Below are 19,260 nucleotides of genomic sequence, written 5' to 3' on the forward strand. Positions count from 1 at the left end.
GGAGTATAGTCTATTATGTTATAACATCTGTAACATGAATTATAGTTGCCAGATTGCAGGAAACCAGTTTTGTTAAAAGAAACCAGATAAAGTGTCTGATAAAAGTGAAAATGATTGATGAAACTGAACATCATCTAAAGCTTTTAAATGTATTCATATTTCAAAATGCAGTTTTCAGCTGGGCAGAAACCTCATGAAATATCTGTTGAAACGTGGCACGTTGGGTGCATTTTTATTTTATTTGACAAGACCTTACCATAACTAAAAATTAATATGCACGAATATCTCATTAAAGTTGCACATTTTCTACACATTTCAATTTATTTGAGTCAATCATGGAACCCTTATTGGATATCAGAAGTCTTTTTAAGTTTTTCTTTGGTTTATCATTAATATGTGCCTGAAGCACCATCATCCAATGTGTGTGTTTGACCAATACCTATACACAAAATAGTGCCTCACCTTTTTTCTCAGTAAATTTTACCTGTGCCTCCTCTTGACCTTGTTCGCCAGGGAGCAACTGCCCTCTTTGCATTTGTACTGTATTACTGCAGTGCCATCCGGTGATCGGGAAAACAAATCTCCATGCGTATCATTGATAATGATCTTAGCTCTGGTCATTACATCCATCAAAAACGGTAGCTTTTTCCATTAGTATTTTTTTATTTTTTTATAGGACACCTTAGCTGGAGCCCCTGCTCCGGAATAAAAGAGAAACACCTTTGTCGCTGATATATTAAGTCTGAGCTATGGTAAGTGCTTGTGCCTTTAAGCAATGAGAGGTTTTTATACAGCATTTATATACAGCGTCTATACATACAACATTCACACCGACATGATAGCAGTGTCCATGCCAGTCCACGTACAGCCTCCAATTTTTCTTGACTTAAAAAAAAAGGAAATATAGGGCAGGGAAACAGAAAGAGAACTACATACACGCATTAACAAGAGATTCCAGAAAGCACCAGGTTCAAGTTATAAAGGAAAAAATAAGAGCATGCATATAAATCTTTGGGAATGGCTTATGTTTAAAACATATAGGTTTATTCTAAAAAAAAAATTAGAAGCTATTTTCGCCTTGTTTTTAATGGAACAGCATACACTAGGAGAGGAACAATGGCTGAAATGTGATGAAGAGAAAGTGTACAAAAAAACTGAACTAAATAAGTAAGCACAAGAAATCATGATGTGAAAGAAGTCATGGTTACTTTTATCTCTACTTGAATTGAGTACAATACAAATAGAAACTCTGTGTTCTTTCAATGAGTGCAGAGTGGTATTGTTGCAATGCTATTCCTAGTAAACAGGTAATATCTAGTACATTCTAGTATACCAGTTGTTAAAGGTATTGTAAAACACAAGTTAATCCCTTGCTGCCTGCTCTACAGGCCAGCGCTCTTAAAATGTATACAATGGCCGAAGGTCGAGAAAGTTTACTTTACATTTTACGTCAGAATTCAAATCTGTGGTTGAGGATCACCTCCTAGTTTCAGTTTTTCCACTGAATGAAATGCACAATGATTTATTACAGCATGTATGTGAGAAAGTATTTGCACTTTTAATGCTTGATTAATTGCTTCTATGAATGATGTGCTGTATGTGACAGCATCACCACAGTATGCTGGTGTTTGTTGTAAGCTGTGTAATACTGTTGCACCAACTTTGAAGCTAAATACTGAATATGATATGTTGTGTTTGAGGTCCATGTCTACTTAAGTTATGAAATGAGTGGATGGATTAATGACACCATCGTTTGTGGGGAGGCAGTGTTGGTAGGGGTCAGTGTTGTGGGGCTGTGGTCAAACACACACATTTACAAAACTTTCACACATTCATTTACAAACACACACTTCCTCGCAGAGGCGCGCAGGGCGCTCTACTTCTTTCTGTAGTTGCCGAGCTGGATTGCGGAGCGGTCGAAGACACAGCGGAAGGTGATTGGCTGAATTTCCCAGTAAGGCACAGGGTTGCTGAACAGGCTGATGCCAGAGTACATGGCCTTCTTGCTGTTCAGCCCAGGAGGACAGAAGTCCCCTGTTCCCACTGCAGCAATCTTGTTGGCATGGAGGTAGACCACCTAGCAAAGGGATTTAAATAATTACAACCTTCGATTACTGAGGGGGACGTGCATGGCAATAATTTTCCCAAATAAAGCATATACAGTAGATAATAAGAAGACATCAAATGAATAATAACAGCTCAAGAATTCCAAACACACTCAAAATAAAGAGTTTATGCTGTTTTTTAACGTTTGAGGACGTTAAAGTACTTTTACTGATACTGCAGTGGCAAAATATATGCAGGGGAAACCTCAATTTAGTAGAAGCTGTGCAAAACTTATTTTATTTGAGAAACCCAGCAAAGTCATGGTTCACGGGTGTACAGTACTGTTGCTCTATATGAATGAATATACAGTATATGATCTCAATCAACTGTAGGAAATAATCCCAAAAGTTTTTTTCTCTTTCTTTGGGATGGTATTGATACACTCCCCCTTCCAAATTCCATAACAATATAGCATGACAGGCTGCTAACACGTTTCCCAATAAACACACTAAATTAATCCATGTGACATGTGTTATGGGAGCCTTGGTTAAATTATATTTGAGCAGCATGAAACTAAACAAACCAGGCAAAATTGCAACAAAGTGAACTTTTGCAGGATGGCTTAGTTTAGCGCAGAGTTAATTGGCTGGAACTAAATGGTTGCAATAACAATCTTCACTGTGATCACATTATAAAAATGAGATGTGCAGAAGTATTGTACTGTTACAATGTTAATCAAACCATGTACCTGGATGTACTTGTGTTCAGACAGGCCAGAGGGAACACTAGTCAGAGCGTTGTTGTCCAGGTGCAACTCTCTCAGGTGAGGGACGTTAGTCAGGGTGCCATTTTCCACAGAGCTGATCTCATTGAAGCTCAGACCCAACCTGCAGGAAAAAATCAGCAAGTACATGAGACGTTGAAATGTATAGAATTACAAGGAATACAAGAATCCATATTGCATGGGTGGAGAATCCAAGATATAATAAAATCAAGGTTTGGCTGCAAAAACTATCATCAGCTAATAATACAGTGCAAAAGAAAATGAGCCGAGGAAATGTGGATACCGAAAAACACACATCTGCCATTGAGGCCATTACTTTCCCAGGCCATTTCCTAAGTATGTGCGAATGGAAAATAAAAAACAATCCTTCGCCCAAACCCTTTCCAAGACACTCTACTCATGCTGCATCAAAGTGATCTTTGTTTTAGCTTGGTATGCCATCTGAGCAGTGATCTTATAAACATAATGTATCCACATTTTATGAGCAAACCAGCCATTTTGATTATCCAAAAACTACTGGTTATGTCTTAGGTTTTGTTATACAGTAAATCCCTTAAACAGTAATACAATACGAGAAGGAGAGTTCCAAGAAAAGCTAAAACGTGTCAAACCAGAGAATGAAAACATGAGATGGCACGAACAACTCTGATAAAACATACAAGATAAGAAAGGCATGTTCTCGGTTTCCAACGGGGAGTTTACAGCAAGACTTTGTGACTTTTAAGGGATGAATGACCAGTAGCTTATTGTCGTTAATTTTAGTTACTCTTGGTAACCTTTGAGCTGTGGAACTGATATAATTCAGTCATTCTGATTACTTTATGTCTCTCCACTGGTGCTTTGTGTCAGCACAGTAGATGTACATTGAAATGATTGATCTTAAATGAAAATGTATAACAAATGTAAAACAAGAAGTTAACACACTGTACCCAAAAGATTCATAGGAAATTAAGAGAAACTCAAGGCACTGCTGTTCAGCAACAGTTAAATAGTATTGTTTAAATCTTGAAGTCAAAATGAGATTACAGGTTAAGCAAGAATCATCATTCTCATTACTTGGCAAGGTGCTTCAGGCCCTGGAGGCTGCCAGGCGTCAATTTGGAGATCTTGTTTCCATCCAGGTGGAGCTCAGAGAGAGAGCTGGGGAGACCTGAAAGCAACAAGAAAAAGAGTACAACCATGAATAAAATTGTGACTTAAGTAACACCTTCCTTAGTAGCTTATATAACATTTAATTTCAGCTCAAAAGTGCAGATCAATGATCAAGTAGTGGCAAGTCCATTAAATCAAAAGGGATCCTCAATACATATGCAGTATATGATTTTACTAGACATGTTCCCACCCTGAGATAGTTTCGAATTACCATGCAGCCCACTTTGTGGTTTTTCACATTAAGCCTATTGTTTCACCTTAGACTTAAATCCAAGCATGCATTCCTTGGACAGACGGTTGTTTTTGGCTGAGCCTTATTGGATACAATTTGGATTAAGCCACATATTCAAATTTAAAAATGGGATTATTTGGGGAGACAGATATCGGACCTTTACCTTTGGGGATCTCTGTGATGTTAGTGTCTGCAATGCGAATGTAAGACACCCTTTTCAGGTCAGAAAAAGCGCTGGCTTCGATTCCTGCGCTCTTCAAAGGGTTGGACCCAAGCTCTGAAAAAAGAAGGAAAAGTAATTGAGAGAACAGAAAGAAAGGAGAGATAGAAAGAGAGAACAGCAGAACTGGATCAAGTCAAGGAAGTTAATTCCTCTCCTGGTGTGTTACGGGAACATAAAGCTGAGTCATAAGTAAACAAAGTGTTGGGAAAGAGAATGGATTGTTTCTGCAACGCAACCTTTCTCCACACCAGATTCCCTGATTTGTCACGGATCATAATTCTCTTATCAATGGATTTTTAAGTAATTGAATGCTCACATTGCTCAACAACAAAATGACAATTTTTAATGTATGGAACAGAAAGTTTAACAAGTTAGAGATGAGTTGTGATTGTGACAAGTGGAGCAAAAGGATGAAGGTTAAGGATAAGGGAAGAATAATCTCTGGTTCTTTTGTGGGAAAACAAAACTAAACATATGCTGTGTAATCATGCACTAACAGGCTACCACAGTCTGTAGCAAGATCAGCACTTCCAAACTGTGACTGTGAGTAAATCTTGTCTCAAAAATTAAATGAAATGAAACAGACTTTCCTTCTGGTCTCTTTCTTCCCAAACGAAAATCAACCAAATGTACCATTCTCTTGCTCCTCTCAAATTATCTTTGACTAGTTCCTGTAACACTTGATTAGGATTTAAGAAAGTCTAAATGGGATATCTACATGTTAATATGAGCAATTCATAAACAAACTTGTTTTTAATTTTAAAGACAGGAATCTTGTTATTATTACTCGATTAGCCATCTACAAGATCCCAGACATACGCCCATAACTCTATAATCAGCATGTGCTACCCAAATAAATATCTGCAGTTTTAATGTCCTACCCATGACAATGACATTGGCCATGCCCTGGAAGGAGGCCTTCTTGATCTTGGTGATGTCGTTCTCGTGGATGCGCAGCTCCTGCAGGCTCTTTGGCATGTTGGCGGGCATGTCCTTTAGCTTGTTCTTAGACAGGTAGAGACGCTGCAACTTGGTCATAGGGCTGAGGGCCTTGGCGTGGATAACTGAGATTATGTTGTTCACCAGGATCAAAGCCTATACAGAAGAATTCAGGATGAGATAATGTTTAATTAATAATTTGAATGGTTATCCTTGCTGCATGGCTTAGTTCTATTTTTATGGAATTTGGACTTTCACTGTTTTTCCTCCACCCAGAAACATTCACCGCTACAAATACACCAAGGGACATACTAAAAGATGAACTTTCCAGATGAGATTTTACCAACAAAAAAAAAAGTTTTGAGCTCAGCAGATGTTTGATACTCCAGATGTTAGATACTCCTACCCAGGGCCTGTGCTATCAGAATGGAAGGCCAAGTTCAAGTTTCATTCCCTGATGCATTTTCAGAGGAATCTCACTTGCGCTGTTTCAGTCTCATATAAGCAGACACAAGGCAATGTGAGGTATGTGGTGCACTCCCTTAAGAGGCCAGTTGCATTTTAGTGGAAACAGCCCTGGCCAGCAGACAGAGGTATTTATTGAAGGCAAGAAACCTAGAGAATATTAAGGCTGTGAACGGTTAGGCCTATGGGTGAATAGTTTCCATGCACCTGGTGACTGGAGGGGTTATGATGGTGACCGTTGAGAGGAAAAGATGGCTATGGATGGGTGAATGAAGGATAAAGGGGGACAAAGAGAGTTTTGGTGATTTTTTTAGGATTGCTTAAAAGTTCTGCATTGAGACATGGCTTTGGAGAAATATGTATTACTTAATACATTTACTCAGGATGTTCTTGATCAGTTCCTCACTTGGTCCTCAGTGACTACTCAGAGTTTTGTGTACAGTATTGTAAGATGTTACCAGTGGGATCGATACAAGATGTTCCCCATTGGGATCATCAAGGGTTCATGTTGAACAAGGGTTGAAGTCAGTGTCATGGTTACATAAGAACACATTACATAATATTAGGATTAATGCACAGACCTAAAGCTCTAAAGATGGAAGTAAAGTGTCTCTTACATGAAGTCCTTTGAGGTTCTTGAAGTCATCCTCCTTGATCTCACTGATCTTGTTGTTCTGCAGGTCCAGCAAGGTGGTATCAGCTGGGATGTCCCCAGGAACAGAAGTCAGACCTGATGGGGATTTTTTAAGGGACATAATTTAATTTGATGTAGTGTATGACGTGGCTAAGCATACAAATGCAATTAATCCATCAGACAGATGGATGATGGAAAACTGAGTTTGAGGCAAGATAGTGATGGGAGGTGAACTACATTCTGAGATCACAGATACAAAATTAGATAATGATGTTGCATGTTAAATGCCTTGGATATATTTGATCTTTCTTTTTGCCATGGTCACAACTTTCCCTACCAAAGTTGAGACAGGTTTGTTGATTTTTAATTTGTTTCTTGTGCTTACATTTTTTACGAATTTCAGATGGGTTGGACTTTGTTTGGAAAAGGTGATGTCACATATTTACATGCACAAATCATTGACATACACATACATTGATTTATATTCAAATCAAAACCTGATCATTTTTTTGTTGTTGTTTGTTTATGCTGCCAGGACGTTCTATTAAATCTGATCAAACCACACCCACATGGTCCTGATTAAGCAGGTCAGCCGAGTTTCTGAACTCAAACTTTGATTGTTGCTTTTTTTGTCATTATCTTTTTAATAATATGGACACGTACATTAGATTTGACTCGAAGCTCTAACGAACTGCCATGGACTGCACACCCACAAAGCAGGAAAGAGTAACAGAGTTTACAGCAGCAACACACTGAAATGACTACTTCTGCATTGTCAGTGTAGCATGCTCCATAAAGTCTCAATGACAGGGACTTATGGCAACATGGGTTTTATGGTGAAATTCCAAAGGGACCAAATAACTTTTTGATGTGCTCCGAGGCACACATGGTGGAAATGGACCTTAAGACAAATTTCCTTTGGAGTAAGCGAGCGACTGCATACCTGGACTCTGAGCTCATGCTAAATCGTTTAGCTTGGACTTTATCATGGCACGTAACGGTTGATGTGAAAATGGCATCTGTAGTGAAGACTTGTGTTGAGTGGACTTTGTGACATTTGAAAAAAATAAATGAACGAAGACAGCTGGGAGCCTTAGTGTATGCTCTTTTGCATCCATGGTAACAAAAAAAATACATTCATAATGGGCAGTTTACATTTCAGAGGAACAGGCGTAGAATAAACAGTGTACACTCCATATACGTATGTCTGGACACATTAAGCATGTGACCACTTTTGTTCAGCTCACCCAAACAGGTTTGCTATTTTGTTTTTTTTACTTAGAGTGAGCATCACTTAGCCTGGTGCTACCAGACCATCGTACTTCATTTCATTTGTACAGAAGGTCTGGAACTGCTCTATTTGGCAAACATTCACTCACTTGGAGGCGGGTGTCTGTTGAAGTTTAAAACTATTCAAGCCAATCTGGATCAGCCAACCAATCGCATAACGTTTGGTCGTGAGCCGGCTTCTGACGGTGCGTTCCAGTTGTACTGGAAACTCGGAAATTTCTGACTTCACTACATACAGTATTGTAGTCTCTGGACCTACCGGTACCTGGCAACGGTAACTTGCTAGAGCCTAACGTTTAGTTATTTGGATGAGAAAGGTTGTAGGCGTCCATACTTTCCCGAGCAGATGCACTGGAACACAGACAAGTCGGAACTCGGAACTACCAAGTCGGACATTTCCGAGTTCCAAGTATAAAGGAACGCAGCGTTCAACTGAAACTGGAGCGCGACTTCGAAGTCATCGTTCTCAGCCACTCGCTCTGTTCGCTGATTGGACATCCAAAACTCTGGACGAGCAGGATCCCACTAATACACCCCAGCCCCAGACTGACTACTGAAGGGAAAATGACATTTGGGCGGAAGTAGGTAGGCGGGCGGAGCCAGGCTAATCATCACTGGCTTTAGACTGACTCCTGCTTTCCGAGCCTATCAGCTGATCCAAACAGCTGTTTGATACGGAGATGAAAGCAAAACTGAAACTAAACTATCTTGACCTGGCTGAGCTGACTTAAGGTGGGGCAGCCAAATATAGCCTAAATGTTTAAATATTGTTACTAAACACAAGTGATTTGTTGAGTGATTTTCGTCAGCAGCCTACAGTAAACCTAGATTCTGCTCTCCGATCGCCACTAACTGTTCTGTAATACACAATCGCCGATCAAGTGAACACACAGCCTGTTTTTTTTTCTCTTTATTTATTTATTTATTTATTTATTTATTTATTTTTTTATTTTTTTACTTCTCACATATTCATCCTTGTCCCCCGTCATAACTCCGGGTCCCCACTAGGGGGGCGCGCCCCCTAGTTTGAAAACCACTGGACTAGTGCATATAAATGATTTGAATGTCATGGTTCGGTCAGCATTTCACCTCTTAGCTGATAGCACGGTCAGCACTTCCTAGCCTTTATGACAATGGTTATGTAATGTTGTCTCCGTGTTTGGTGCTGGGGCTAGACCTCTAGGGATTTCAGTAAGTTTGTATTTTTTGGTAGGCCATGCAGTAGTGGCTGATTATAACGGATTCAGAGACACTGCCGATTGTGCCGTTATGACCAAGCATAGTGTTTATATGTTTATATTTATGTTTGGATATGAAAAAAAAGTCATTTAAATTACGGCCATTTAGTTAATTCCTATAATTCCCAATTTTGAATATTCCCAAAATTCCAGAGCGAAAGTTCCCGTGGAAAGTTTCCGGATATTTACCGGAAACTTTCCACCCCTTTGCAACCCTAGTTTTCGTGCATGCCAGCAAGTCTGGGGAACAGATGGAGGCATGGGGCCAATAGCACTAATGCAGGACTTGGGAATCCAGCCATGGAGTTGTGTCTCCAGGGTAAAGTGCTACTGCTGACTTGGGCCTCGGCTGGAGGACTGATGTAATGGAAACCGACCCTTTCCTGAACATCCCTCTCTCCAACTGCCTGTCGTTTCGACTCCCTGTCTGTCGCTCTAACGGTTGAGCCCCCCGCCTCTTTAGGCCTGCCTGCCTGTCTGAATGCTCTGCTTACACGTAAGACTTTCTGTGAATCTGTAATCTGTGGCCATTCCTTTACAAACAAAAGCAGAGCAAAAAACGACCAAACCCAACTGTTTAACAAAGAACTTTGGCGTGGTATACAACAATAAATGAGGTCAGGGACTTTTCTTTGATTAAGGTTTTGAAATGACTCCCAGGTCAGACAACCACAGTGAATATGCTCCAAACAGAGAAGATGACAATTGAGTAAATTGTTGTGACTGTGTTAAATTAAAAAGCTGTCTCATTGATTTTAGTTTGTCAACGTTGTTGAGTAAGCTTTGCATTGAGAAACAGATTTAGGAACTTTAAAGCATATGTGATAATTGGTGTAATGTTCTCTGAAAGGACTTCAGCATACTGTGTAACATAATGTACCCTGCGGGTTTGGGTGGCATGTGGAGACAGACGAGCTTGTAAAGTCAGTGACTCTTTCCGCTCTTAAAAAAAGAAAAAAGAATGTCACTCACTATGCAAGTACAGTAAAACTACTGCTGACACCCAGCTGACCTCAGCATCTGATCCATTACAGTGAGCTAATTTCTTTGGAATCCAGGCCACAACAGCAAATGGAGGATTAGATGATGAAAATGGATGTGAACAACAAGCTTGTTACATTTAGTTCTGAACATAAGAATAAAAAAACAAGTCTTCTAAGGGGTAATACGCTAAATGTATAAACATGATCCAGATTAAAAGCACATTGTACAGTACGTATAATATATTTTTTTTAAACACCAGCAGCTGATTTCTGAGTTTTGAATCTTGTATTTTAGTTTTTATCCTAGAGTTTGCTCCAGTTTCTCAGACATGAGGAGTTGGTGCTTTCCTACATTTTATATAATTGTGACACAAAATAAATTTTTTTGGACCAGTGTTCGGTTAAACAAGCAATTTCAAGACGCAATTTTGGGTTCTAGGAAATTGTGACGAGCGATTTACTGACATTATATAGGCAAAATTATTTAATGGTCATTCAACAAAATAAGCGACTATAAAAACTTTAGCACAAAAAAGAAGAAGAAATTAATCGACTGAGAAATATATTCAGGCAAAAATAAAAATGTAAGAAATAGTTAAATAATAAAATATACAAGGATAAATCCCTTCATACTATATATTTGTATTTAGATATGATTCTTTTTATATTATACCAGAAAGGAGGGAGTAATGAATAAGTGAGAGGATGACTTTGTTCGGTTCGGTCTGTAAGAGCATTGGTTTGATTTTGGAGATGCTTTAAATGAAACAGGACAGGACAACTTTTTTGATCTGTGATTCAAAAACAGGCTTCACATTGGCATGAAGTGGGCCGAGCTCAATTGCTTTCATTATCTAATTGTTGGTTGAAAAAAAAATCTAAATAAGCAAAGAATCCCACACAAGTTGAAAGAGTGTGTGGGATTATGCACAACCATGTGAACCATGAGTGAGGAGTGTCTTGTCTCACCAAGGTCAGAGCACTGGATCACGCGCAGATGGCACTGGCATCTGAAGGGGCACCTTGGTCCCACTGGCATGTCCAGGAAGGAATCTTCTGGGATCTTGACCCCATCCCCTGATCCCGCCTCATCCTCCATCATGAAATCTAAGAAGCCAGACTGGCGGAAGGGAAGAGCCCAGCAGGCGGTGACCAGGAGTAGACAGAGACAGGCTGACCTCATTGTGCTGCTAGCAGGGAGCCTAGAGGACGAGAGGACACAGTTCAAAGGTTTCGGTGGATGCACTTTCAAAATAGTCTGCCTATGATTAGTTTTTAAAATTGCTATACTCTATTTAATTGTCTGTTTCTGACTGTAATATTCAGTCGGAAAGTGGACAAAGAGCATGGCAGTGAATCAAAGGTGGGGGAAGGACGCAGTGAGAGAAAGTCAGAACAAGAGACAATGACTGAAGTCTAGAGATGCAAAGGGCAAAGGTGAAAGGTGGAGGTCCAGAGGGTTAAACACTTGGGTGTGAGTTTGGTCATAATAAGCTATTTAACTGATCTGTTTTAGGCATTAGTTGAAAGGTGAGAGCATGGGTGTGAGAGCAGAAAATGACAGACTATTGCCTTGTCAGTTTGAAGCAAGCTGTAGGGGTTACACAATGTTTATGTTAAAGAATAAAGAGCAAACAAGACCCATTCCAAAAGTAGTGACACCTAGGTCTGAAGATTTCAAAATCTACTAAAACAATGGTGGTCTTTTGTCTGTCGCACCACCACAGCCCTGTCAGATGAACTAAAGTAGCTTCATCAACACTATGAGGCTGTTCAAATGATTCTAAACTGAAATTTAGCATACTTATTTATATCAACCGGAACATTATTACAATACTACTTTCATTCCATTGAACTGTACATGTTTAGGTCATATTGGTCAAGTTTTCATTATTACTACTTAGAGTGTTTCTCTATTTCAGCAATGTATCAAATAATATTTACCATTTATTACAATCAAGGGATACCCAGCACCTGGATAAGTTACACCATTGTACTTTAAGATTAAACAGTCTCACAATTAACATTTAAAAAAATTAAATAAAAAAGAATAATGTGCCTATGAAATTGCTTTCGCAAAAGAGAAATAAACAACAATGACTGGTCCATTGCAACATGTGTATTAACTTTTTTAGTGATTCACAGGGTATGCATTAAGCGAAATTCCTTGCTGCCACTTTATAACACTACGTTTTCTCATCGAAAGTAACAAAAAACAGTGTTAATTTGTTTGCCATTTAAGGACTGTCTGTCAAATATGGGAACTTATACTGTAATAGTGGAATCACAGAGAGAGTGTGAATGTGTCAACTGGTTGGTGGTTGTGTTTAGAAATAGAGGACTGCATAAGGCAGCAGGATTCTCCCAAACAATGTGGAGATCCACAGAAAACTCCTTGACCTTTTACCCAGCAATTTAGACACACATACACACACACACACACGCACGCACGCACGCACGCACACACACACACACACACACACACACACATGCCCATTCTAAAAGCCCCAGCAATCTGCTTGTCATGTGTATCGCCAAACGTTGCTACTTCCTTCTTGGTACCACAATAATTGAAGGGCAGATTTGAGCCACAGCTGCTAACAAATGATTTGGGTGCAGCCAGTCTGCAGTGGACCTTGACCTGAACATTGTGACCAGGATAATGAAACTGACCCAAAACCATCAGTTGGCCAGAGCTGAAAGTGACCAAGGGCAGGTTTATGTGGTATGGGCTTTATCTTTAATTACTTTCCGCTTAATGAGGGTATATTTGCACATTTTAATGTGCAAATAAAGCTATAGTTTGTATTTGAAAATGTATTGAAGCAAGTGCACAAGACAAGTTTGTATGTTAATATGTGTATATACTTTATTGGAGTAAAAATAATAAATGCACATGTTTAAATATTTTCAATGGTGTATGTCTTTGAGAATCACACATGAGGGCAAGATAAAGAGATGCTGATGTAGTGTAAATCCAGATAAGGGTTAGGTAAGGTCACAGGGATCTCAGAGGAACTCTCATCACAGGCAGAAATTGCAGTCCCTGTCCACAAAACAGTGACCACTTTGACACACTGTAAAAGCTTCAGTCCAGTGGTTACAGAGCTTGCATACAGTATGACCAAGCTTCCATTTAGAAAACAACTGTGTTGGATGGGGAAAGGATGCCTTTTTAATTTTCCTTTTCTACTCTTTTTCTGTTGCTATGTAGCGGGAAAAACCTGAAAACTCTCAAAGGGCCTGTAAGGCAGCCAGTAATTGTGCCACACAATGTTTAACGTCTAGATGCAGTTTCACTTGGAAATATGGGATACATACTAACTGTAGTGGGAGGTGTTGAAACACAGAGCTCTGGTATTAATATACGGTAGAGCCTGAGGACATGCTGTTCCATTCCTCTTGACAGACTGAGTAATCTTGGCTTTGTCAGGCTCTCTTATCTAAGCGCAATGGAAAATTCAATCCAACGAAAACCTTGTCTGCAGACTTGGCAGCAGCGATCTACTGTCATTTTAGATTCAAGGATATAAAACACTCCTGGGTCAGGTAATGCTTTAATATGCCTTTGATGATTTGTTCTATACGCATAAATGTTATATGGGTTGGGCTGGTCTCCAAGTATGATACATTAATTGACAATAGTGGAAAGTATTTGATAAAGTTGATTTGCTGGTGTTGCAATCTCCTAACATGTGGCACCTCATGCACTCTGGAACATTCAGAACTATTTGCAAAGCAAGTGCACCAACTCTGTTTTTAAAGGAACAGCAACACACACGAAATGACCAAGGTTTAACCGCCGATTACTGAACCTTCTCTGCTTTGACCCATGGCCACAAGCACATAAACAGTTATACATGCACATGTGCATTGGTATAGGGTTTTAGACGGCCCCCCATGTATCCTGCCATCAATCTGTCAACTTTTGTTCATAAACATTACGGCAGCTTTTAATGTGAGCCAGAGGCCAAAAGAAATAAGAGAAAGTGATCTTAAACTTAGCTCCAAAATAATGTAATGGCTTCAGCATTACTGAAAAGTCAGGCCCCTGAGTTGTTGATGGTGAGGCTAAAACAAGATAATAAAATAAAACCAGAACAAAATGAGATTCTGGGATTACTGTTTGGGACATTGACCAATCATTTGTGACCATAGCTGCAGAATTACCTGCAATAAGTGGTTTTATTATTGAATTGGGGTTATTGCTGTGTGCCAACATTGCTAAAGGGTAAAGTAATGGGACATGGTTAACCAAAAGCTTGCTGTGAACATGGGGGTCACTTTAAATAAAAAACAGCTATTATAGTTAAAGGCAATCTTTATAAAAAGTTAAAATGCAAGGCTTTTCGCAGCCTTCCCTGCTGTGATGATCCTCTGAGTATGATGCATGACACAACCTGCTGTGCCGCAGGCCTTGGTTCTTTCATTACTAGTCTGCTCAGATGTGTCCACAGGCCTTGTCCACAGGCATGCTCTAAGAAGATGCCCCCATCCCTCCAGACATGAAAACACACATACACACCCTGAAGAATCTACTGAACACACCACAGGTTTCCCCACTTGTGTCCGTGCACATGTTATACCCAGAGGGCTATCAACAGAGCATGCTGGAACATGACTCGGCCATGCAAACTTTACATCTTGCCAGAATCAGCGTTTCTGATCCCCTTAAATGAGAAGCTGCATTCTGGGGTAGAAAGGTTCCACTGTCACAGAGGATCTTGAGAATCCTTGATGTTACAAAACGGTTCATTAAGTGATCTACAGCTTAGAAAAACATGATCTTACTTTATATGACCTTTTTATGATATTGTACAAACCATATACAGTATTTCACTATAAATTACTAGTATCATTTGGATTCTGGCTATAAAAATGTATGAATCCAACATCTGCATAAATGCATTATAAATTATTATGTCCAAAGTTATTTTCATAATGAATCAGTGTGGACTTATTTAGGACCATTGGCCACCATGCCATCGTGGCATGGCTGTATGCCACCTTAAAATGGGACAGGCTTTATTTCCAAGAAGTGGAGTGACACTAATTGTTGCAAATATGGTAAGAATTAGTACACAAACTATTCTCCTACTAACAGACTGAAGGACCATATAATTAAGACTGACTGAAAACATTCAAACAAATTTATTATGTGACACACAAGGACAACAAAATAGGTCCTACCAAAGTAAAGAGGTAATCTACAGTGTTCAAGAGAGACATTAATTAACCGTGTCCTCTATTTCTCTAAGAGCAGTAAAACGTGGAGATTGAAAAAGTAATGTGGGGCTTGATGGTGACTTTCCGAATACAGGATTTCCAGAGACAATTTATGGTTCAATGCCTTCCGAAGAGTTTGAAAGGGCTTTAAAAGGTCTGAAAATGCCTGTTGAAGTACAACACGTAGAACTACGTATGGTAGGTATAGAAAATATGTACCAGAAAGTAAAAAGCACAAGCAGCTTTCAGAAAAGATGCATCTGTATTTTCAAAAAGATTTACAATCAAATCCTCGAAAAGGACAAGTGGTTATGTATACACTGTGATTCATAACCCTGTTTCTGACCAAGAAAAAAAGAGGTGGAGGTTAACATTTCCTGTCGCGGCGGCATCCTTGTCAAATCTCCTGTGTCCCTCTTTTGTCTCATCTGTCTCTCCCCTCCCTCCACTCTCCCCCAAGGCTGGCCCCAGCATTACTAATGATTCCCAGACAGGAAGCAGAGCTCGCATGAGGGAGTAAAGTAAATTTCCCTCCTTTGCTTTGTCACTTACTTCTCTTTGTCAGTGCCTTTCATTGGAACATTCAAGCTTAGAAAATCAATGAGATACCAGTAGAACGATTAGCATATTATTTACCAAACTCAACTAATCTTTGTCTCAAACTTAGGCAGCAAGAAATCAACCGGCTTCGGCATTAAGCACCATGGTGGATTTTAACAGGTCAAATCATGTTGCAATGAAGGAAACAAAATATAAGAACCCACCTCCACTACCAGCCCCCTACCCGCTAAATCTCCTCAAGCCTGTGTCTGCCTCTGCAGAGTGTCAGCAATGAATCACTGTAAGGTATTTACAAGGCCACAGGACATTTAAAACATGTGGCCCTTCAAACCCATCAGCAAATGAATGTGCTAACAAAAACACATATGATCAGACACATGAGCATGATAGTTTCTATTTCTAATGTCTAAAGTGTTTTAAATAGCTCCTCCTTTGATAGTGGTGTAAGGAATTGGTGGTCATCAACACATTTCTGATGTATCGGGGGATTTTGAGAGTGAGATCATGTATCATTTGAAAATATGCAAATATACGGCCAACAAACAATTTCAGAGCTAAAACGTTCTCGTAATAGGACTTGAAAAATCAGTCTTGTTTGGAAAATAGCTGTCCTAACTCCCATGTATGTCTGCATGAGTGGTTTTTGGCTTTGATAATGCCCAAGACACTCTTTTGATTACTACAGTCAATAGGATTTATTTGTGTAAAAAAAGAGAAAAAAGTGTCATAGCCATAACTGTTATTGAACAATCATTTTAGGGTTTCTAAAGCATGGCTGTAGTGTGAAGCCAAAGCATGAGAAAGCCAGTGAGAGGTAAACCACATTGCAGCTGTTCCATGAGAAGACCTGTCAGCCTGCCATCAACCTCAGTCCCATTATCAACAGTCTGTACTGCACAGACGTGGACAAACGGCCCAACCTCCTCTCCCTTTCTTCTCTTTCCATCTCCTCCTCCCTTTTGTGCTCTTTCCTTCCTTCTCCAGCTCTTCTCCAATAGCTTATGGTATTTTCTTTCTCTGTCTGACCCTTAAAGCTTTGGCCAGAAATACTGACATGTGGAACTTTCTGGTATTCCAGTTAGCAAAGGAGGGGGGTTGCGGGGATCCTTCAAAAGCTGATGTCCATTCAATTCCAAAGTTTTTTTGTTGCTCATTTTGACCCAGAAAGTCCAGATGGAAAAAATGCAGCCCCAGTGCAAATCTGGGCCTCGTCTCCACCAAACCATGTGTTTACTTATTCCTGGTTCAAATGCTAGACATCTGCTTAGCTCAACTCAAAAGTGTCAACTGGTGAAGTACTTTGTGTGCATTGTAGTACATTGTTTGCCTTTTTGCCCATTTTGTAAAGTGAGCCCCAGTTTTCATTCTATTTTGTTTCCCCCTGTTCAGTTTAACTTTGGCCCTTTAAATGCAATTGAGTTCAGCTGAGGCTTGTTAGGTTTTTTCCCTGCTGGCAAAAAGGATGTAATGAGTTAGCTGAGAGTTGTGGTGGGTTGCTGGGAAGCCTCAAGACCTCTCTTTGATAGAGGAAACTGTACCATTACAGGATTAATGGCACTGTGCGTTGCCAGGTACAGCCTTTTTCATCTACTCTTCAAAGCCTCTCACTTTAAGTTGCCCCTAGCAATTTGGGTCCTGTTTCGCTTCTGTGAAAACACAGTTGCAAAAGCCATGGTGGGCAGAAGAGGTTCCTATTGAGAAGAAACAGGCCAGCAGAGCAGACAGATAAGAGATTGGGGTTGCAGTCTCAAAACAGTCTGGTTGCAATCTCAAATGAACTGCTGAAATGGAAAGTGTGAGAAGCAGCAGAGCACAGCTTTTACAAATCAAAGTCTTGACAAACAATAACACAAATACATCTTCATTGTTGTTTCAGCTTCCCTTTCCCCCTCATTTGCTTGTAGACCCCCAAATGCCACAGGGACAAAAAACAAGACAGAGAAGGAATGAAAGAAAGCTAAACAAAGAGTAGGAACAAAATGAGTGCAATGTTTTCCACTGACGATAGCCAATAATAGACAATAATATTAAGCAAACAGCTTAAGAAGAAAGTATAAAACCTTACTAGAGCCCTTGTCTTTCTGTTAGTATTACAAATCTGATTTACTTTTTTTTTAAATACACTTATAAAACTAGCTTGAGGAAAGCTCTTCCATATGTGTTACATCCTAACAATCAACAAAGAAGTGTCCAAACACAAAAAGTAAAAAAGATTTATTAAAAAAAAAACTGCAAGCTGTAATTGAAAGCTGAGGGACTGCTGCAGAACTTCACATACTTTTGAGATTAACGTTGGGCCATATGAATATGTTTTTTTGGCAGAGGATTGAGGTACCAGCATCAACTGCACTACCACACCCCCTTCCCTTGCTGCTGCTCTTTTCAGTGAGCTGTATGCAGATTGGAAAGGAAATTATTAAGGTCTTTCATCACAAAGCCAAAAGAGCTGTGGGAACAAGACCTGGCAACAAATCATAAATATACACACCACACATGTATGAATCTATGAATAAGTGAATAAAACATATTCAAATCAAGTTAAACAGGAAGATGAATTAAACTGTAAAAAGACAACAAGCAGAAATAATGTAATCCAAAAATGTCATCTTCATCAAATAATATGACTTTTAATATCATGAATAATAGATTTTGTCATGTTTTTATCGATGAAAAGAGTGACAGTCCAGCAAGAAGCGGACATCTCTCAAGGCTATTCTCTGTCTTTAAAATCAAGTCCAAATTTAATCCTAAATCTTTATTTCTGACCTCATTTAATACACTATAATACATACTTTTCTCCCATGTCAGAGCAAAGGATTAACTTACCTGTTCTCAGTAGAAGCAAGGCGAAGAGCGAAGATGAGCTTGATTTCCAAAAATCCAGTCGAGTGGGGGGATGAGACTGTGGAGTGGCTGCGAGGCCTATGGCGTAATTGGACTCGGAGCGCGTGTAGCCAAGATCAAGCAGGTGTGCTCTATCACAACAAGGGGAGGAGAGAGAGTGCGAGAGAGGAAGAGACACAGAGGGGAGAGAGATAGAAGGAGGGAGGGGTCTGACCGCCAGGCTCCTCTGAGGACCGAAACAATTGGTGGAGAACTTGCCCCGCTCTTGCTGTGCGCGCCACAAACAGCTGGAAATGGAGAAGGGAGAAAGAAAAAAAACAGGAGAGAGAGTGAGAGAGCAGGGAAAAGAGAGAGAGAGGGAAAATGAGCAAGAGAAGAAAGGGAAGGAGAAAAAGAGAAAAAGGCAAGAGGGTTTGAGTTCAAGGCAATAAGCAGTGATTCAGCTGGCAGGCACCATCACTGTTACATCTGGTAATGATAGGTCCGATGTGGAACTTAGCTGAGAACGTTGCACACAAACTCTTTCTCCCTCTTTCACACTCCGTCATTCATCCTCATTCGATCTCCATACCGACTTCCCCCAGGGAAAAAAACAAAAACCCTGCATACACTGACAAACACACACGCATGCACACACACACAC

General features: G+C 39.8%; 1 protein-coding gene across 1 annotated transcript; it reads right to left on the reverse strand.

Moving 5' to 3' along the window:
• Positions 1-216: 216 nt before the first annotated feature.
• dcn (decorin) lies at positions 217-19,049 on the reverse strand. Its single transcript, XM_080051194.1, has 8 exons — positions 18,600-19,049; positions 10,956-11,188; positions 6,459-6,571; positions 5,319-5,532; positions 4,378-4,491; positions 3,887-3,980; positions 2,795-2,933; positions 217-2,077 (listed from the first exon to the last, which is right to left on the reverse strand). The coding sequence occupies exons 2-8, from the start codon at positions 11,167-11,169 to the stop codon at positions 1,877-1,879; spliced, it is 1,089 nt and encodes a 362-aa protein (XP_079907320.1). The 5' UTR covers positions 11,170-11,188; positions 18,600-19,049; the 3' UTR covers positions 217-1,876.
• Positions 19,050-19,260: the final 211 nt, after the last annotated feature.

Source organism: Ammodytes marinus (assembly GCF_949987685.1).
Source record: "Ammodytes marinus genome assembly, chromosome: 22".
NCBI classification, from domain to species: domain Eukaryota; kingdom Metazoa; phylum Chordata; class Actinopteri; order Uranoscopiformes; family Ammodytidae; genus Ammodytes; species Ammodytes marinus.

Bases quoted from the DNA above. Each gene is read 5' to 3' on its own strand.
- dcn (XM_080051194.1), bottom strand. From the start codon at position 11,169: ATGAGGTCAGCCTGTCTCTGTCTACTCCTGGTCACCGCCTGCTGGGCT. The intron at 6,572-10,955 runs GTGAGACAAGAC...AATCCCCATCAG, and splicing joins GATCCAGTGCTCTGACCTTG to GTCTGACTTCTGTTCCTGGG. The intron at 3,981-4,377 runs GTAAAGGTCCGA...TGTTGCTTTCAG, and splicing joins CATCACAGAGATCCCCAAAG to GTCTCCCCAGCTCTCTCTCT.